At 43.7% G+C, this 17,800-nt stretch overlaps 1 protein-coding gene across 1 annotated transcript in view; it reads right to left on the bottom strand.

Moving 5' to 3' along the window:
* Positions 1–11,819, bottom strand: part of snx7 (sorting nexin 7) — a 32,039-nt gene extending 20,220 nt beyond the window's left edge. Inside the window, exon 1 of the mRNA XM_085286151.1 lies at positions 11,634–11,819. Within this exon, the coding sequence (XP_085142277.1) occupies positions 11,634–11,717 (84 nt within the window). The 5' untranslated portion in view covers positions 11,718–11,819. The remainder of the gene's footprint in view (positions 1–11,633) is intronic.
* Positions 11,820–17,800: the final 5,981 nt, after the last annotated feature.

The raw sequence follows: 17,800 nt of genomic DNA, 5'->3' as shown, positions 1-17,800 counted from the left end.
ATTACCGTGAACGGTATAATATGGCCCAGCCCTAGTTGCAAAGCACCTCTTTTTAACTTCAGTGGATATTATACATGGTTATGCTCAGGATATGTCAGCCCATTTCTACTGGAAATGCCTTTTGGTTAAACTTTCAGCAAGGAATTTGCATTTACACTGTTAAATTTTTATAAAGCTTTAATGTACATAAAAACCAGCTTCTTGTTTACGTGAAAATAAATGGAAGGTTGTCTTTTTGCACTAGTAATGTTGTGGAGTTGTATTTTGTCTCGCATCAATTATATCGTCAGTTATATCGTTATCGCAAATTTTCAAATATATATCGTGATAAATATTTTTGGCCATATCGCCCTGCTCTAATCAGAACTAATTAAGTTGTGTAAAAAGACAGGATGAATCTGGAAGTGATCCAATCAGAAGTAACCTCGTTGTGCAGCAAAGTTAGAAACACGGTCCTGACAAACAGGCTCCCATTGAGCTCCCCGACATGACAAAATGTCAAACTCGAGAGGAAGAGAAGGACAGACAAACTGTGGAGCACCTCTAACCAGTAAAAACACAAACTTTTACACTTTATATTTTTAGTCAACAACACAGTTTAACACGGAGCATGAAGCTGCCACACAGAGTTTATAGCTGCTGCTGATTTTCAACCTTTGTCCCTTGTTGGGCTTTTACATTCACAACACTCAGTTACATAAAACCATTATATACTACAATTACAAAACAAGCTGACACACAAGCTATCACAGTGTGCGTGTGTGTGCACATGTGTGGGGCTGTGCTCTGCCTCCAGCATCAGCTCATTTGGACAGTTGGTCAAATGAGCTGATGCTGCTTCTAAGTTCCCAGTGATCCACAGCTAAACCTAATAAAAAACATACGACTCAGGGCTCGCAAAATTTCAAGATCCCTGGTAGCCCTTCTGGCAGGCACTCTTCAGTTTTTGTTAGCCCAAAATAAATTAAAGTAGCCCAAATTAAAAATGTTTTGTTTCCTTTAAAATTAATCAAGAAATAGTTAAAACACAAATTACAACATTGTATAAAAATTACAATCATCAACTCAAATACTTGGTTCTAATTGAACAGAAACTTCTATGAACTTGTAAGAACTGTGCAGAACATGAATCAGTCTGTGTCAGATCCTGAATCTGACATTTCCACTGAAGTCACGGGTAAGAGGCAAGTGGAACCAAGATCGAGGCCATTTGCTTTTTGAAGTTTGCAAAGACTGCTAAATTGTCCCAAAGGTAGTTCACTCTGCAACATAGCACGCTGCTCTAAACAGCTTTTTCAGGACTTCTTGTTGTGCTTGGTTTATTTTCAGTATGTTATTTGCAATTGGTGTTTGTTCTGGGAAAGATAGTGCAGACTGAGCAATAATGCATTTCTTGCATTTGTCATGGGGTCTGATGGGGTCTTTCTTAAAATTACTGGTCCCAGTAACAAAGGCGCTTGTCGACTCAGAAATCGAGGGAAACTCACAACACACCTGGCAGAACATCATGTTATTTAGCTCGTCATATGGCAGCCACAGAAATTATTTTGTCCATGAAACCATAAAGCTGCACTTTCTTTTTGCCTTATAGTCTCATTTGTCATAACTTTTCCGTTTTGTGGTAAGCTTTTCTTTGGCTGTCACTTCTTCACCCTGACCTGTCTTATTTGGCTCAGCAGAACTGAAATATATGTCCTGCTGGTTTTACACACACACTCACATAAGCTCAGCGATTCTCTGCGCGATCAACCTCTCACATGTTTAAGCTGCGGGAGATTTCACTTGTCATGTTTGCATAGTAAGCTAACGATTAATAAGACGATGTCAGAGGAATTGGTGCGCAAATTATCATCACTCACAGATCAGTGCTGTCACTCTCTATAAACAGTTCGCGAGATTGCAAAGTGAAAGCAAAAAACAAGCGCAAATTCAAACGCGATTTCAATATGTCACATATTGACAGTGGCTCACCGATGCCAATGACATAATTACCCAGCTACATTTCTGAAAGAATGCAAAAGGATTGACATATATTTTTCCTGTGTAAAACAAACGACGGTGGATGGAGCAGCTACAAAGTTCACTTTTCTTCATGTTGGAGTTTGTTGATCAAGTGCTCTGATAAAGGACCATGTATAGGTGTAGACAGGCTCCTCATCAAACTATGGTGTCATAACGGGTTCTGTGTCCAAGCTGCAGGACTACATGCAGTGAGGGGCTGTGTCCATGTTAGAGACTACAGACTGGCAGGTGTTCAGACAGGCAGCAGTGAGGACCTGAAGGAAAACACGTCGTCTTTTCTGACTACATAAGGAAGCGCATACAGCACCTGGGGCAGAGGACTCCTATCAGTGCTCAGTACGACATCAGGCCCCCTCTCACATAGACAACAATGACTCATAAGTTTATGGAGCTCAGTTGTGCATTTCCTGAGCTGCAGGCCACAGAGCCTGCACAGCCACTGTGCTCAGCCCACAGCTGCCCACACCGATGACCTGTGACTGAAAGAGCTACAGGATGAGATGTTGTTCATGCTGCAGGTGGAGGACCTGACACATGGTGTGGGGACAAATACCTCATCCTCAACATCCAGACAACCAGGCAGATAGTTGTGGACTTCTGCAAACCTGGCACTTCCCCTGCTCTCTAATTAGATAGAGTAGACGGCCCGTCCATTACGTACCTCTGACTAACACCATCAACACTACACCTATTAAGAAGACGACCTAGCATGTGCTGGACTGAATGTTGTCCTTCGACAGCTGTGTGGTGGAGCGCGTCCTGACCTACGCCTTCACTGTGTGGCATGGCAGACGCACTGGGGAAGGAGCTGCAGACGGTAAAAGTCTGCAGACTTACCACGCATCAGTGGCACCAACACCATTAGATGTAGAACAAGCACCACCTGTAAGCACAGGTGCTTGCTCTAATGCCTAGTAGGAGGAGGCCGCGCTGCGTCCAGTAAAAAACCTTCAGCCCGACTGTTAAACTGCTCCACCCTCAATAGTCAACACCTTCCACCTCAACAACACGACTTACTGAACATGAGTCTGTGAAGTGTTGATGTCACCCACACCTGACAGCAGCTGTGCAATATTCTGCTTCATAATGATTCCTTCTTTATATTTATGGCTGCCACGATTAGTCGACTAGTCACGAATCGTCAACGACTAATTTAATAGTCGAGGCGTCGTTTGAAGCTTTGTAAGACGCAGGAAAAACTAGTAGGATTTAAGAGTGTGGCAGCACAAGGATGCCAGCTGCCGTTAAACACCAAAGAAGAAGAAGAAGATGAGTCCGGTATCCTAGCTGTGTCCAAATTCAAGGTCAGCATCTTCCGTCATGGACCAACCTATCCCAGAATTCATAGCGCAGCCCAGCCAATTCCAGTTTCCAGCAATGGCCGCAGCTACTTAGTGTTAATGTTACTCTTATTATTCTTTCTGGGTCGGACTCCTGGCACATTGTTTCCAATGGATGATGATCTGACTAGTCGACTATCAAAATAATCGTTTGTGGCAGCCTTATTTAGAGGGTAAGACAGGGGACTCAATGTTATGTTTAGTAGCATAGTGCATATAATGAGACTAAAAAGTGTGTTTCATTCATGTCTTGTCCAGTAGTTGAATGACAATAAAGCTGGGTGTAGTAGACAGACACGTCCTTGGTACTACAGCTGGCCCCTGAAACATGCCGACATCAGTGTGGAGGCAGAAGCCATCGTTCCATGTTTGGCTACCTTTACAGCTCCACACGCACAGTTCAGACACCAGACCAGAGAAGCTGGTGTCCAAACAACAAACTCATATTCACATCACGAAGTGAGCTTTGCAGCTCCCGGTTTCAAATTCAGCCACACAGTGCAACAACATCAACAGCATCTACACACTTCCATCAAACTGTCACCTCACAACAGACCATGTCATCTGTAAGCTCCGCCCTTTCACCATGGATATTATTGCTTCTGCATTCAAATGATCCACTTTATGCAAATAGTAGTGAAGCGTACACGCTTTGCCTACAGGTGTGTTTCCTCTAACAGCAGTCTGAGGTCAGCGTCGGGCTCCTGTGATGGTGTGTGGTGACAAACGTGGCATGGCTCTGGTCTCTGGATGGTTGATAGTTCTACATTATCTCCATCTGCAGAAAGCAGAAACAGCAGCAGAGATGCTTCTGCCCTCGGCTAACATCTATTCACAACTACTTCCCTGTATGTCTTTGTGAGTGAACTGGTTGTTATGGTAACATGATGTGGAAGCATAGATGTGTGCTCGGCTGCAGGGACCGTACAGCTGTGCAGTGTGTTAAATGTGTAAAAATACCTGAGCCACATGCAGGACGCATCTGCACACGCTCAGATCCTCATCAGCAGCACTGGACTGTGACAGCAACAGTTGTCATAGTAACAGGACTGTTGGTAGCTTCATTTCTTTCATGCACGCAGCTCGTCCTGACTGAAATCCCTCCATTAAACCGCTTTTCATATCAGTGTGTATGTCGACTCGTGTTTATGTTCAAGACTAGGCTCTTTTGCACCTTTTTGCTCTACGGCATGCTGTCATCTCTCCTATAAGCTCACAATCACAGTTTCGCTCGTGTAGAGTCAAGAAGACAGGAGCCGCCTTTGGGGATCAAAGATCTCAAAGGTTCTTATAGGTGAGCCTGTGCAAACTGCTGTTCTTTCTTTCTGCAGCATCCAACACGAATACCTGCATGGGTAACGCCCATGTGAAATAACTGAAGCAACACACAGGTAAGTCCATAGGTTTTTGGACAATGACACATTTTGTGTCATTTTACCTCTGTACACCAGAGTGGACTCTACATGAAACTGGAGTTGTGGAGACATCATTAGGCTCCAGGTCACACCGCCCTTGCCAAGGTGTCCCCTAGTAGGACGATGGAGTCACCAGGCAGAGCACCCTCCATCACCCCACTCAGTGACTCCAAGAAGACTGCAACTGATAGTCAGGACCTGTCCCCCGACCCAAAGGGATGTACATGACTACTCAACTAGCCGACTAATCTTTGCTGTCACTATTCAGTACCAGACTTACCAGTCATTCAGATAAGCCAGAGAAAATTGCTAGATGATTTATTGTTTTGTTACTTCAGCTTTTATTGAAGTGGTTGTCATATTCTGTCATATTCAGCCAAGCATCATGTGTCATTATAAGAACGTAATAATGCCTTTTAAACACCTTTCGTATTAGTTTTCGACGTTTTCCATTAAACAGTTCTTGAATTTAACTTAATCTCTGAGTGTTTCTTCATTTCAGACTGATAATTAGTCTAATTTCTTTTCCACAGTTAATCGGCTAACAAATTAGTCGCCAGGATTACACTGAGGTGAGCCTAACGATATCTAGCTAGTATCTCTCAACTTCACGCACTAGCTCATGCTCCTTTCCCACCAAAGAAGTGACATTCCATGTCCCGATAGGAATCTGACTGCTAGGGCCTCCTCCCCGACTGCAGTCCGACACAACACTGCAGCCGACCTTACAGTGCCTCCTGTGGTGGGTCTATAGAAGGCGGGCCCATGTTGTCTCTTCAAGCTGCGGCCACCAGACACTCTCCTTGGAGCTCCCTCCCCCGGCATTGCTCCAGGTTGGGGCCCTAGTAACCCTATCCCAGCTCGGGTAAACTGGTTTAGACATAATTTAGTTCCTTTCATAGGGGCTGGCAAACTGTCACGTGACTCAGGAGTGGAAGGCAGTTCTTTACTCAGAGGGTGTAAAGTGGGGGTGAAGGTGCTGCTGACCTCAACTGGGGATATATTCGGGGGTGGAAGGAATATTTTGGGACCTCCTTAGTTGTATCATTGTAGTAATCGAGAATTTGAGTAGTCATCGTCAGTCTGCTTGTCTATCGACCGCGCATATCGGCTCTTGCAGGGCAGTTTACAGCGTGGACATTACTTTTATTGCACAGAAGGTCAAGAATGTAATGGTAAAGTGTAAACCGCATGACGGACAGAAACTATTATACTGCTAACATAACTTCGGCTCTTTGCAAACACCTGCACAGACAGCATGCTAATGCTAAAGCTAGCCAAAAATCCAGAGTGACGCTAAAGCTGAGTAAATGCCAGCATAGGACCGCGGTCAAGTGTGCCGTCACTCCACCTCATCGGGTAACAGATGTCACGAAGCAGCCTTCATTTCTACCTGTTCATGTGTGGAATCACTGTGGCGTCGAAGCGTCTTTCTGCTGGTTTTCATCTTTGTACTGTGCTGCTGGCTTTGTGCTCAGACCTAAACACTGAGAAAGATCCTCATCAGGACAGGGATTTGTTTTGGTGTGTGGGACTGTACGTTTAGATTTAAATGGCAATTATGAGACACTGTTTTTCAGGTTGTGTTATGAGGAGTATAATGAATAATTTTCTCTTTGGAGTAATTAAGTAAGGTACTGCATTACTTTTAATAAAATTGTTCATTACTTTTTTGAATAATGACACTGATCACAATGAAGAGAGGAAACACATCCAAAATGGACAAACATTTGACCAAAAACATGCAGTTAATTTGTTCACGTCTTTGATATGTTGCTTACTGATGGTGGTAACTGTTAAAGCAGACCTAGTGAGATCCCAGTGAGAATTGACAAAATATCAAATCGATAAATAATATCAATAATGGAATTATTGCCATTCCCATCACTAGTCTTTACCTTTCAATATAAAGCACCTTGACACAACTGTTGTTGTGATTTGGCGCTATTTAAATGAAACTGTCTGGGGATGAGTGGGACGATTCACTGGTTCACCCTTAAGGCTATGCTGGGGTACTGCAAAGGAGAGTTTGTCTGTTAGCTGAACCTCACATGTACATGAGACAATGCAGCTTTCGTCCAGGACCTGGAACACTTGACCATTCACTTACTTCATAGTAAGAGTCCAGTTTCACCAGCTGAGAACATCTAGAGCAGGCATGCCCAAAGTCTGGCCCACAGTCAGATTTCACGTGACCCGCAGCTTCAGTCTAATTATGTATTATTTATGGCTCACTTCCTTAGTCCGAATAAATAAATCATGACTTTAAAAATGCAATTCCTTTTTTCACCACATGGTGGCAGCACATTTTTCAGCTACCTGCACCTGTGCTGTGAGCCCGCCCTTCTCTGCTCATTTCTGCCATGGCGACAGTACAAAAAAAAAAGAGGTTGACAGTGAGGGCCGCCGCTTTCAGGAGCGGTGGGAATAGCAGCATTTTTTTACTGAAACTCGAGGCAGTTGTGTTTGTCTGATTTGTAAAGAGACTGTTGCCTTGTTTAAGGATTTCAACATTAGGAGACACTACGAGACTAAACTTGCAACATATAACAAGCTAACAGGGAGTGAGCGCGCTGAAAAGCTGAAGCAGCTCCAAGCTGCTCTGGCTTCGCAACAGCGATTAATCACGCGGGCCTGTGGGACACATGAAGATATCAGGAAAGCCAGCTACGAAGTGTTAATAGCTAAACATGGCAAACCTTTCACTGAAGGTACGTCTCTCAAAGACTGTGTCATGAAAATGGTGGAGAACATTTGCTCCGAGAGGAAGCAAGAATTTCTGAATGTTTGCTTGTCACGCAACACTGTGGCACGCAGAGTTGAGGATATATCGTCAGACTTCGACAGGCAGCTGGGGGACAGAGGAGTGGATTTTGATTATTACTCATTAGACTGCGATGAAAGCACCGATGCATCTGACACCGCGCAACTGCTGATTCTTTTACGAGGAGTCGACGACAAGATGAACGTGACAGAGGAGCCGCTGGATCTCAAAAGCCTTAAGGGTCAAACCAGAGGATTGGCTTCTGTTTGTGAAGCTGTTGATGATGTGACGCTACCATGGAGTAAAGGCATCATTACTGATGGTGCACCTGCTGTGGCGGATCTGCAATAAAGTCAGCAAAGAAGCAGGTAACGCTGTTAAACTTCACTGTATCAATCATCAGCAGGCTCTCTGTGCCAAACATCTCAAATTTGATGATGTTATGAAACCAGTAGCAAAGACAATCAACTGTATTCGCTCTAAAGCTCCGTACCACCGACAGTTTCAGCAGATTCTGCATGACATCCAGGCTGAATACAGTGACATAATTTATCACAACGATGTGAGGTGGTCTGCACTACAGCGATTTTTCTCTCTCAGACAGAATCAGACAGTTTTTGGATGAGAAGGGACAACCAGTGGAAGAACTGTCTGATACTGTATGGCTGGCAAATCTGGCTTTTTGGTCGACATCACGAAGCATCGGAATGCGCTGAATGTTAATCTTCAAGGAAACGACGCAGTGGGGAGCCAACTATACGCTCACATCAAGGCCTTTGGAAGCAAACGGCAACTTTTCCAAAGACACTTGTCCCTAACAGAGCCCTGTACCGCACACTTCCCAGCTTTGAAAGAGGTTACTGACAGTTTCCCAGAGGACATTAATGCCCAAATGAAGAGTTACGCAACAGCTATCGCGTTTCACATATTTGTGTGAGCAAAATTCTCTCTCATGAACTTAAAGAAGAACCCTGTGAGATCAAGGATGAGTGTCTCCCACGATATTTTACGCATCTCAACCACTGCCCTCAAACCAGACCTGATCGCTTTACTAAAATCTCGATCTCAGTATCACCCCTCTCAGTAGTGCAGGGATGTCCAAATTACTGGAGAGCTGCTACCCTGCATGTTTTAGTTCTCTTTCGGGTTTAGCACAGCTGAATCAAATGATGGCTCATTTTATTAAACATTTAAGATTTGGCTTTAACTGTTGATGTTATGCTCTTAACTCATAGTTGTGTGTGTTGTGTACATATTGTGTATATTTACATATGTGTAAATATGTGTATTTCTTGTGCAAGTGAACTTCCCAGTTGTGTAATCTTCCTGTAGATGTGAAAAACTTTGGCTTCCTGAAAGATCTTGTAAAAGTGAAGGGCAAAATTCACTTTTTGTTTAACTTTATTGATAACATACCACTTTTCATTACTTATAACTCCTGTTTAAAATGTTCATGAGGCAAAGATATTGCAAACTCATGGAAATGTAGGGTATTCTTCACAGTTTGTTCAATGTTATCTGACTCTCCAGATATAAATGAAAGGCACAATTGTGTCTTTAGAGTTGTTCCTGCTTGCCTGAGTGGCTTTTATTTAGGTACAGTTCCATTTTAAAAATAAAGGTAATTGTGACCATTAAAATTGTTCTTCATTATATTTTCATGCAACTTTGTTACGGAACCATTGGCCCCTGGGCATCTTCACTTTATAAAATTTGGCCCTCTTTGCAAAAAGTTTGGACAGCCCTGATCCAGAGCATCATGAAACCAGCCAGGACTGCCTAGTGCACAGTAGGAAACATGGCCCTGACAGGGCTGGATGTAAAGAAATTTTCTTAGGGTGGCATGGAGATCAGATGGGGTGGCAAATCAAAGCCTTTTTAAAACAAACAAACACATACGCAGGTGTTACATATGGTTAAAATGATTTAAATGCCGTAAGTATACTTACAGCATTTATATGTAACGTGTACATATATACATGTCGCTCATACACGTTACATATAAATACAGTCAATAACTTAATTATTCTCTGTAGCCCACATAATTAAACATTTCAGTTGCATTAAATGTGTATTTTGATGCTATGTACTGTACAGCCTGTATAATAAATAAATATGTAGCCCAATAAGTATAAAATCCAGAAAGCTACACAACATGGGGCGGAAGTTCACACTTTGTTTGTTAGAAATAATCAAATTGTTTGTCCCATTTATAGCAACCGAAAATAAAATAAATACATAATTATAATAAAGGTCAATCAAATGGACCAATATGGCAAGGCCATGATGATCCACTTGGTAAAATAAATCCGCTTGGCGTCTTTCTTGGCCTTAAGACAACAATTCTGATGGCTAAAGATCCAAACGGGACAACAACCACAACAACAACAATCAAATTGTTGCTTAATTTACACAAAGTGTCAGAGATCTGCACCGTCAACAAAAATGAAGCCTAAATTTTCATGATTTGTTGGGTTCACTCTCTGAGGTCCAAAATATAACGGGCCAGTTTTGATTTTCTAAATTTTGATTTTGTATTTCATCTTTAAATTGTTTCATTTTTGTAAAGCGCTTTGGGTGCCTTGAAAAGCGCTATATAAATCCAATCCATTACTATTATTATTATTTTATCTTTTTTGCCTTGTTTGGTCTCATTCGCTTCAGCTCAACCTCACGTGTCGAATTTACACTTCTTTCATTGACATGCTGTAGTAACACAACTGATCTAAAATCACACAAAAAACATAAATTCCTATAAGTAGTTATAGGGTTTTTTTTTCAGAGTGTAACAACCAACCACCTGTGTGAAATCTGAAATGTCCATGGTGTTCATTCAAAATGTGCTCTGGCACAATCATAGGCATGGGTTGCTACTGACAACAAGTAATAAAGCCGGTCTGCGCTGTGGGCTGAACCATTTGTTAATGATGGAGGGGGGTAACACTATGCAATATATTCAGTGTTAACTGTAGCTAGGCTCAAAGTGTTATTGCAATCTTATTTCAATAAACAACACTGTCATATGCAAAACACCCTCTAGATCTGCCCCTGGCCCTGAGAAAAAATTTCCCAGTTTAAACATCTGTTATGTTTTCTTGTGAATAAAATGTGGACGTATGAGATGTTCAAATGTGGTTTTTATTTACAGATTGCACAGTGTCTCACTGTTTTGGAACCTGGTTAGTACAACGAATCGAGGTTGGAGTGCACAGCACTATCACTGTTACAGCTGGAGTGGGTTCTACTATTACTATGGATTTCATCAGAACTAGAACACAGCCCTGTTTACCTGAGCACAGACCACCACACACATCTTGCTTCACTCTTATTTGAAATGAAATCTACAGAGAGCTGCAAACACAATAACTAAGAGTTGTTATAGAACTTCTTTCAGACTTGCCACTCAGGCTCTCGTGGCTGTGAGAATAACATTGCAGTCATCACACAGCAGCACTAAATCTTCAAAACTCAGCTGATCGTCAGAAAACACACACCTGGGAGGTTCCGATCACGTGACTGCTGAGTGAAGATGGAACCTGCTGCTTCCGTGGACCTGAGATTTCCTCCAATCATGCGAGTGAATTTTTAACAGTGAGCGCACTTTATGTGTCGGCGTGGACGATCACACACTTTTACAGTGATGTCACATGACTGAGCCCGGAAGTGTGCACGCATGAATGAAGTGAACTCACAGGCTTCCACACACACAGAGCCAAGCTGAAAGCTTCGACTTCTAAATCGAAACTTCAAGATAGTTTCTCGGTTTTGAGTTATTATCTATCAAGTCTGAGATCTTAACTCGACATTTTGAGAGAAGTATCACAAAAGTTTTCTTCAGTCGCGTAAAGCCGGCTCCACAGCTCTCCTACTCTTTAACCTGATGACAACATGACAGCGAAAACTTTCAGCAGCCCCACCTTTCATCCTTTATGTTTCAAGCTCGAGCTCTTCACCTCTTGCGCCTGCGCAAACACGCGCCGAAGAGCTGCCCCTCGACCCGACGAGTGTATGTGTGAGTGTGGGCGGTGAATCTTCGGAAAGAGTAAACTTGAGCAGCGGCTGGAAGCGCAGTCCCGCGGCTGCGGGAGTTACCTTGGTGAAAACCTCCAGGTCCTCGTCCTCGTCCAGGTCCAGCATGTGTTCTGAGAAGTCTGCAGGGACCGTGTGCCCGCTCATCGCTCTCAGCTCCGGAGACTAACTAAACACAAACTTCCACCTCAACTCCGCGCAGCAGCCGCACTCAGAGGCCCGCCGAGGATGCCACTTCCTCTAACGGCTTTCAAAGTAAAAGCTGCGACCGGTCACGTTTGACTTTGGCCCGGAAGCTGAGTTCTCGTTGTGCGTCTTTGTTGTTCGCAGTAAAGTTGAGTGTTGGCTGTAGATTGTTCATGTTTTTTGGCCAAAATGCTGAGTGTACATGTGTTGCCTCATAAAGAAAGGCCATGAGCATGATTTAGCCAGAAACGTGTCTGAACAGGACCACTGGAGTTCTTTTATTTTTAAGTCATTCTAATTTTTCTTTTCATTTTATATTTTCTGTTTGTTTGTTTTAAAGTTTGTTTTTCTGTTATGATGACATATGTGCTATTTATTATGTATTATTAAATGTTAAGCTTAACAGATCCAACAAAGTCAAAGTGTAAAAGCGCTGCCCCATAATGTGATTATAGTTTTGCAACACTGCAGTATCGTTTTAGCCTTTTATTCTCATTCATTCCAGTGAACTCAAACTTAAAACTAGGAAAGAAAAAGACTGACAGCAACCTGTTTGTTTGATCCCTGGCTGCTCCAGTCTGCATGTCAAATATCCCTGTGCAAGATACTGACTCCGAGTTGTTCTTTGATGGCTTGTATGAACGGGTAAACAAGACAATTTGTATAAAGTGCTAATAATAATAATAATAATAATAAAGGTCAGGGCTGTCGCATGTCTACCAGAGAGAGAGAGGTTTTCTCTTTGACTCCTGATTTGTATGACGTCTTCTTTGCTTATGTGTCTCTGTGTATTTAGCCTTTTTTACACTTTTATACCATTTATATTTTCATTCACATGGATTTTTAAACATTTTTAAAGATTTATTTGAAGTGCATACATATTTGAATTTTATACGGTTTATGAAAGAACAATTATTACTGTAAGTTCTGCATCCATGACTCTACTTAAGTAACAATATAGAAGCCTTAGCTTCAAAATATATTTCAAGTCATCATTCTGTTGAAGAAAGGTTGTGAGCTCTGATATACTGTTAGACCTTCCACTCCTGATATTCCTGTACCTCTGTCCTCTATGAACTATGGATCCAGTGTTTAGGAACCAGTGAAAATTAACACCCGCACTACGCCCAGAACACGGTCGTATTTCCTGCATATTTGGCTGAGCGACACTTCCACTTACCTGCAATCTTGTCAACAAACAGGCAAACTGTGTGTTTATTTAGGGGAGTGTGGCTGGCGCACAGGCTGCACTGACAGTCAGCCCCACCAGCACCAAAAGATGTCAGTGTTGCATAAGGCTGTGCAACAATGTGTCACACCTCAGGCTGGACCACCACTGCACGCTCACACAGTCACCTTCCCTACACTTTACAGCAAACGCTGTGCCAGAAAGAAGCAAAGGAGCTCCTGCACAAAGAGTTATTTTTTCCTTTTGAATGTGAGAGAATCTTCATTTATTCACAATGAAAAATAAGTTTCTCTGCAATTTTTTTTTTCTTTGTGATTCGATTTTCTCCTTTATTGTCTACTTTCACTACACAATTTAAGGGTACAGAAAAACTGACCACAATATCCAAATTTCACCTTTCTGCAGGACTGCTGCAGTCTGCTCTGTTACATGATACAAACAGAAGCATCTGCAGGTTACCCTGGCAAAGACTAAGTGGGCTGTGGACAGGAAGAGGACCAGAACCGTGCCCATCCCTGGAGTCTGTGTAGAGACACAATAGCACTCTACAGGAAGAGCCAGAGTCATATGTTATCTGCAACCACTTCTTTCAGCTGCTCCCTTTAATAGTCCCCACATCTCATTCTATACCATCTTCTTCTGTTTTACACCTACCCTCTGCATGTCTTCCTTCACTAGATCCATGAACCTCTCTGAGGTCTTCCTCTTTTCCTCCTGCAGCACCATTTTCACCATCCTTTGTCCACCATACCCACTATTCATCCCCTGCACATGTCCAAACCACCTCAGCCTTGCCTCTCTAACTTTGTCTCCAAAGCACTCAGCCTCAGCTCTTGTATTAATTTCTAGTTGTGGCGGGGCGTGGTCTGAGGTGCCGCTGCGAGTGAGGCGAACGCACCAGCGCGGCATCTGCAATCACACCTTGCCGGCTTTAAAATCTGTACTGGGCCGTGAGAATTGTTGTTGTTGGTGTGTATGTTCGGCTGGCGGCTGGAAAGCTGCAGCCACGTGTGAACAGCAACCAGTGAATAAAAGCAAGATGCTGAATAGCATGAATGTGTGGACGGATCTGCCGTGTGTTCTTTACACTAGTGATGTCCATGCTTTTTACACCCCATGAAGCCATGAACATCGTCAGCTGGCCTCCTGTCTTTCTGTCAGAGCCACCATCTCCAAACCATCCTTCATAGCACCCCTGACTAAAGGACTAGAATAGAATAACGTTGTTATTCACATCAATGGAGAATTGTCTTCGCTTCACCAAGTCATAAAGCAATCAAGTTACTTCATACGAACCAACAAAAATAACATAAATATATAATAAAAAACACAATGAAATATAAGTTTTAATATACAAAACTTTAATACAACAATTAAACAATATATGTCACAGCATCTCATTGTTTAGTATACTGACTGCTTTGGACACAAATGATCCCTTATCCACCTACCACTAAGAGGCAGGACGTTCTCCCCGACAGAGGGGCTGGCTGCCACATTCAGGTGGTTAAACCTGGGGAAGGTTGATGCAGATGACCATGTTGCCGCCGCACAAATGGCTGAGGCCCACTATGTGGCCACCCCTCTGGGTAGAGTGGGCGCGCACTCCAGAAGGGAAACCCTGAAGAGGCATATGCCTCCTAAATGGTGTCCACGATCTAGTGGGACAACCAGGTCCTAGAAAGCTGTCGACTCAGGATCCCTGAATGGACTGCCGGGTACTGACTACACTGCCAAAGCATGGCCAGAGCACAAGGCAGCCTGGTGCTGAGCTGCCTCCTGGGCCAACCTCTCAGTGGGAGCTGTTCGAAGCTCACCTGAATGGAACAGGTGGAATTCAGACAGGGCCTTCAGTAGGAATGCAGGGCACTGATGGCCTGCCTTACCTTGGGGACCTTCAGCATCTTGCATCTCAGGTACTGAAGATAGTGGTTGAGGCCCCTGAGATCCAAAATCAGGCAGAGTCCCCAGTCCTGCATCCTGCTTGGGAACCAAAAGATAGTGTGAGAAAAGCCCAGCTTGGTGGTCCCCAGCATTCACCTCCCATATTGCACATTTCCCCAGGAGAGCTGAGTGTCATGGGCCTGGGTCTGGTGACCCAGGGTTCATGAGTGTTTATGAACTTGAATATATTTGATGGGTTTGCCTTGGGCTAGCAGTCCTCACAGGTGAGTGTGTTCCCCCGGGAGGCCGGTCACACCTAAGGGGGATGATGGCACACACCTGCTGCTGTTCAGCCTTGTCTGGGGAACTACTGGGGAGAGTGGCTGAGCTCTGGTCGACGCTGGATCGTAAAGTTTGGGATGGACATGACGGCGGGGTCTGCGGAGGAACTGCAGGTGGTCTCCCAGTTCATGGAAAATTAAAACCAAGGCTCTGCCCCCAGAGCAGACCAAGCTGCCTTGCATTGTAAGGCAGACAGGGAAGAGGGCTGGCCGGCTTGGCCCGAAGAAAAGTCAATGGGGAGGTAGTTGACATGGCCCTGTGTAGCCTAGCCAGCAGGGAATCCATAACCCTAGAGTCTCTGCTCGGGCATGTGGCCTTCACAAGAAGGGAGCTAGCGAGTGCAATCAATGGGGTGAGAGCATGATCTACTGGGGGAAGTGGGCCACAGGCAATCTACTCCCACCCATTCATGTTAGAGAACCTCCTACTGGCAGGGGAACACCTGTGCAAACTCTCTCCATGCGTGAATTAAACAGTCCATGTCAAAGGAGCTTGCAAAGAAAAGCGTCTGGACTTCTTTAAGTTGCTTGAAGACGTTTCACCTCTCATCCGAGAAGCTTCTTCAGTTCTAAGGTCAAATGGTGGAGAGTCCCAGATATAAACCTAGTGGGAGTGTCCCCCCACAGAGGGACAAAAGGACCCCCTGATGATCCTCTAATCGCCTGAGCCAAGGTGTGAAACTGACTTGACCTTAGAACTGAAGAAGCTTCTCGGATGAGAGGTGAAACGTCTTCAAGCAACTTAAAGAAGTCCAGACGCTTTTCTTTGCAAGCTCCTTTGACTACGATGACCTGGATGACTGAGAACCTTCACAGACATAAACAGTCCATGCTCTCTCTCATAGGCATCTCCATCCACAGGTGTGTCATCTCCACTCTTCATCCTCATCGTAGTTGCTCACACTTCCTGGTTGTGATCTACCAGCTACCAGAAGAAAATGGAAAGCTATGCACAGCCCTGTGTTGAACTGGATCAACGAACCAAAGAGCCAGCAATGAGTGATGACAGTTTTACCTGATCCTGCACCAACTATGAGCTTCATTGATATGTAAAGCTTGCAGCCTAATATTAAAAGTGGAGAAGGTATCCAGAGTATGTGCAGAATAGCTTGATTGCAGTGGAGTTCACTAGAAAGTTTTCATTGTTTTAAACTCACAGTTTCGCTTCACTACAAAGAAATTCTTTGTTCGTTCTTCCATTACGAATAAATATACTTCAGATTATTTGTATTTAAGTACTTGGGCATTTTTGCAGTGCACTGGCGTCATGTTGCCATGACGCCAGGAATGTGCAGGAAGACACTTCTACACACTGATCACATGCAGTTCACTCAGGGTCGTATATCCTGCTTCATTTTCACCATGACACTATTCATGTGAATAACACTGCAGCACTATCAATGTCTCCTTGGAGACTGTCTAACAATGTGCATCAGTATCCCCATTTTTAAATAGTAAAACAACATTTCTCCACCTTCTTCTTTCTTCTCCCTCCTCTGCCAAATGACATCCAACCATAAATTACCGTTTCTTAATTGCAGACGGTTTGTGCAGAAATAACACAGCTGAAAAAGTCATATATTTCCTCTTCAGCAAAGCAGTTCTCGATAAGACTCTATTCAACCAGACTGCCAGAATGTGCACTTCCTTTGGAATCATAGATGTTATTTTTTTTATTCCTGGCTCTCTTGTATTGATGTGTCATCACATCACTTGCTTAAACATCACCAATTTTTCCTAATGGACGAAGATAATCAATATATATGGATCCATTTTCTCATTTCCAACAATTACCACGAGTCTTCCACTTGCCTGGGTCAGATTGCTCAGTCTGCACTCTGCACACGTACGTACTTACATATGCACACACAGTGCCGCACATAATTATCTATTCAAACACTCCACAGGATATTTTTTCTGTATTTTCTCTAAATGCACACTGGCAATGGCATTAAAAACAATGTGTCATTCCACTTCTGGCATTTTGCAATTCAAAATGATGTGAGCGTCACCTGAGCGGAATACTGAGGAGCAGACAGAGGCGTTCCAGCCGGCAGCATTAACATACAGGAAGCCATTATCACATCTGGCCTTTGCAGCCAACTGGAAGGCTGCTGAGTGTGTGTTTGTTTGTGTGTGTCTGCACGATATGTTTCCGTGTGTCTACCTGTAAATGCATGGCTGCGCGTGTGTCAGCCTTTATCCATAAATATGCATGAAACAAATACAAGGTGGTGTCCATGCCTGTGCAAATTAGGTACATATGTGTGCATGTGTCCCCATCCCCCAACCAGCTCTCAGATTAGAGGCTTCTGTAATGCTTCTACAAAGGTCAGGGTTTTGTGGTGGTTGGGCTGTAGCGGCAGGCCGTGTTTAAAGGTCACCATGCCACACCATCACATTATCTCCCTGCCATTTCATACCAGTTTGTCTGTCTGATTGATTTTTAAAATAAAGCTGCACGTCCTCCCAGGCTCAGCGTGGCTGCTTTTCTCTCACAGTGAAAACAGGCAGTCTGCGTGGGGGTAGCTCTGTGGCTGTTAGACTGGAAATCCTGTGATGGTGACAGTGATGACCGTTCCCTGCTGCATGGGTGGATGAGCTTTGTCAGGGTTCACTGTTTCGCTGTG

Source organism: Mchenga conophoros, linkage group LG9 (assembly GCF_057382185.1).
Source record: "Mchenga conophoros isolate Kocher_MC1m ecotype Shallow Benthic linkage group LG9, M_conophoros_male_GT1.1, whole genome shotgun sequence".
Taxonomy (NCBI): Eukaryota; Metazoa; Chordata; class Actinopteri; order Cichliformes; family Cichlidae; genus Mchenga; species Mchenga conophoros.
This window is presented reverse-complemented; position numbering and strand designations above follow the sequence as displayed.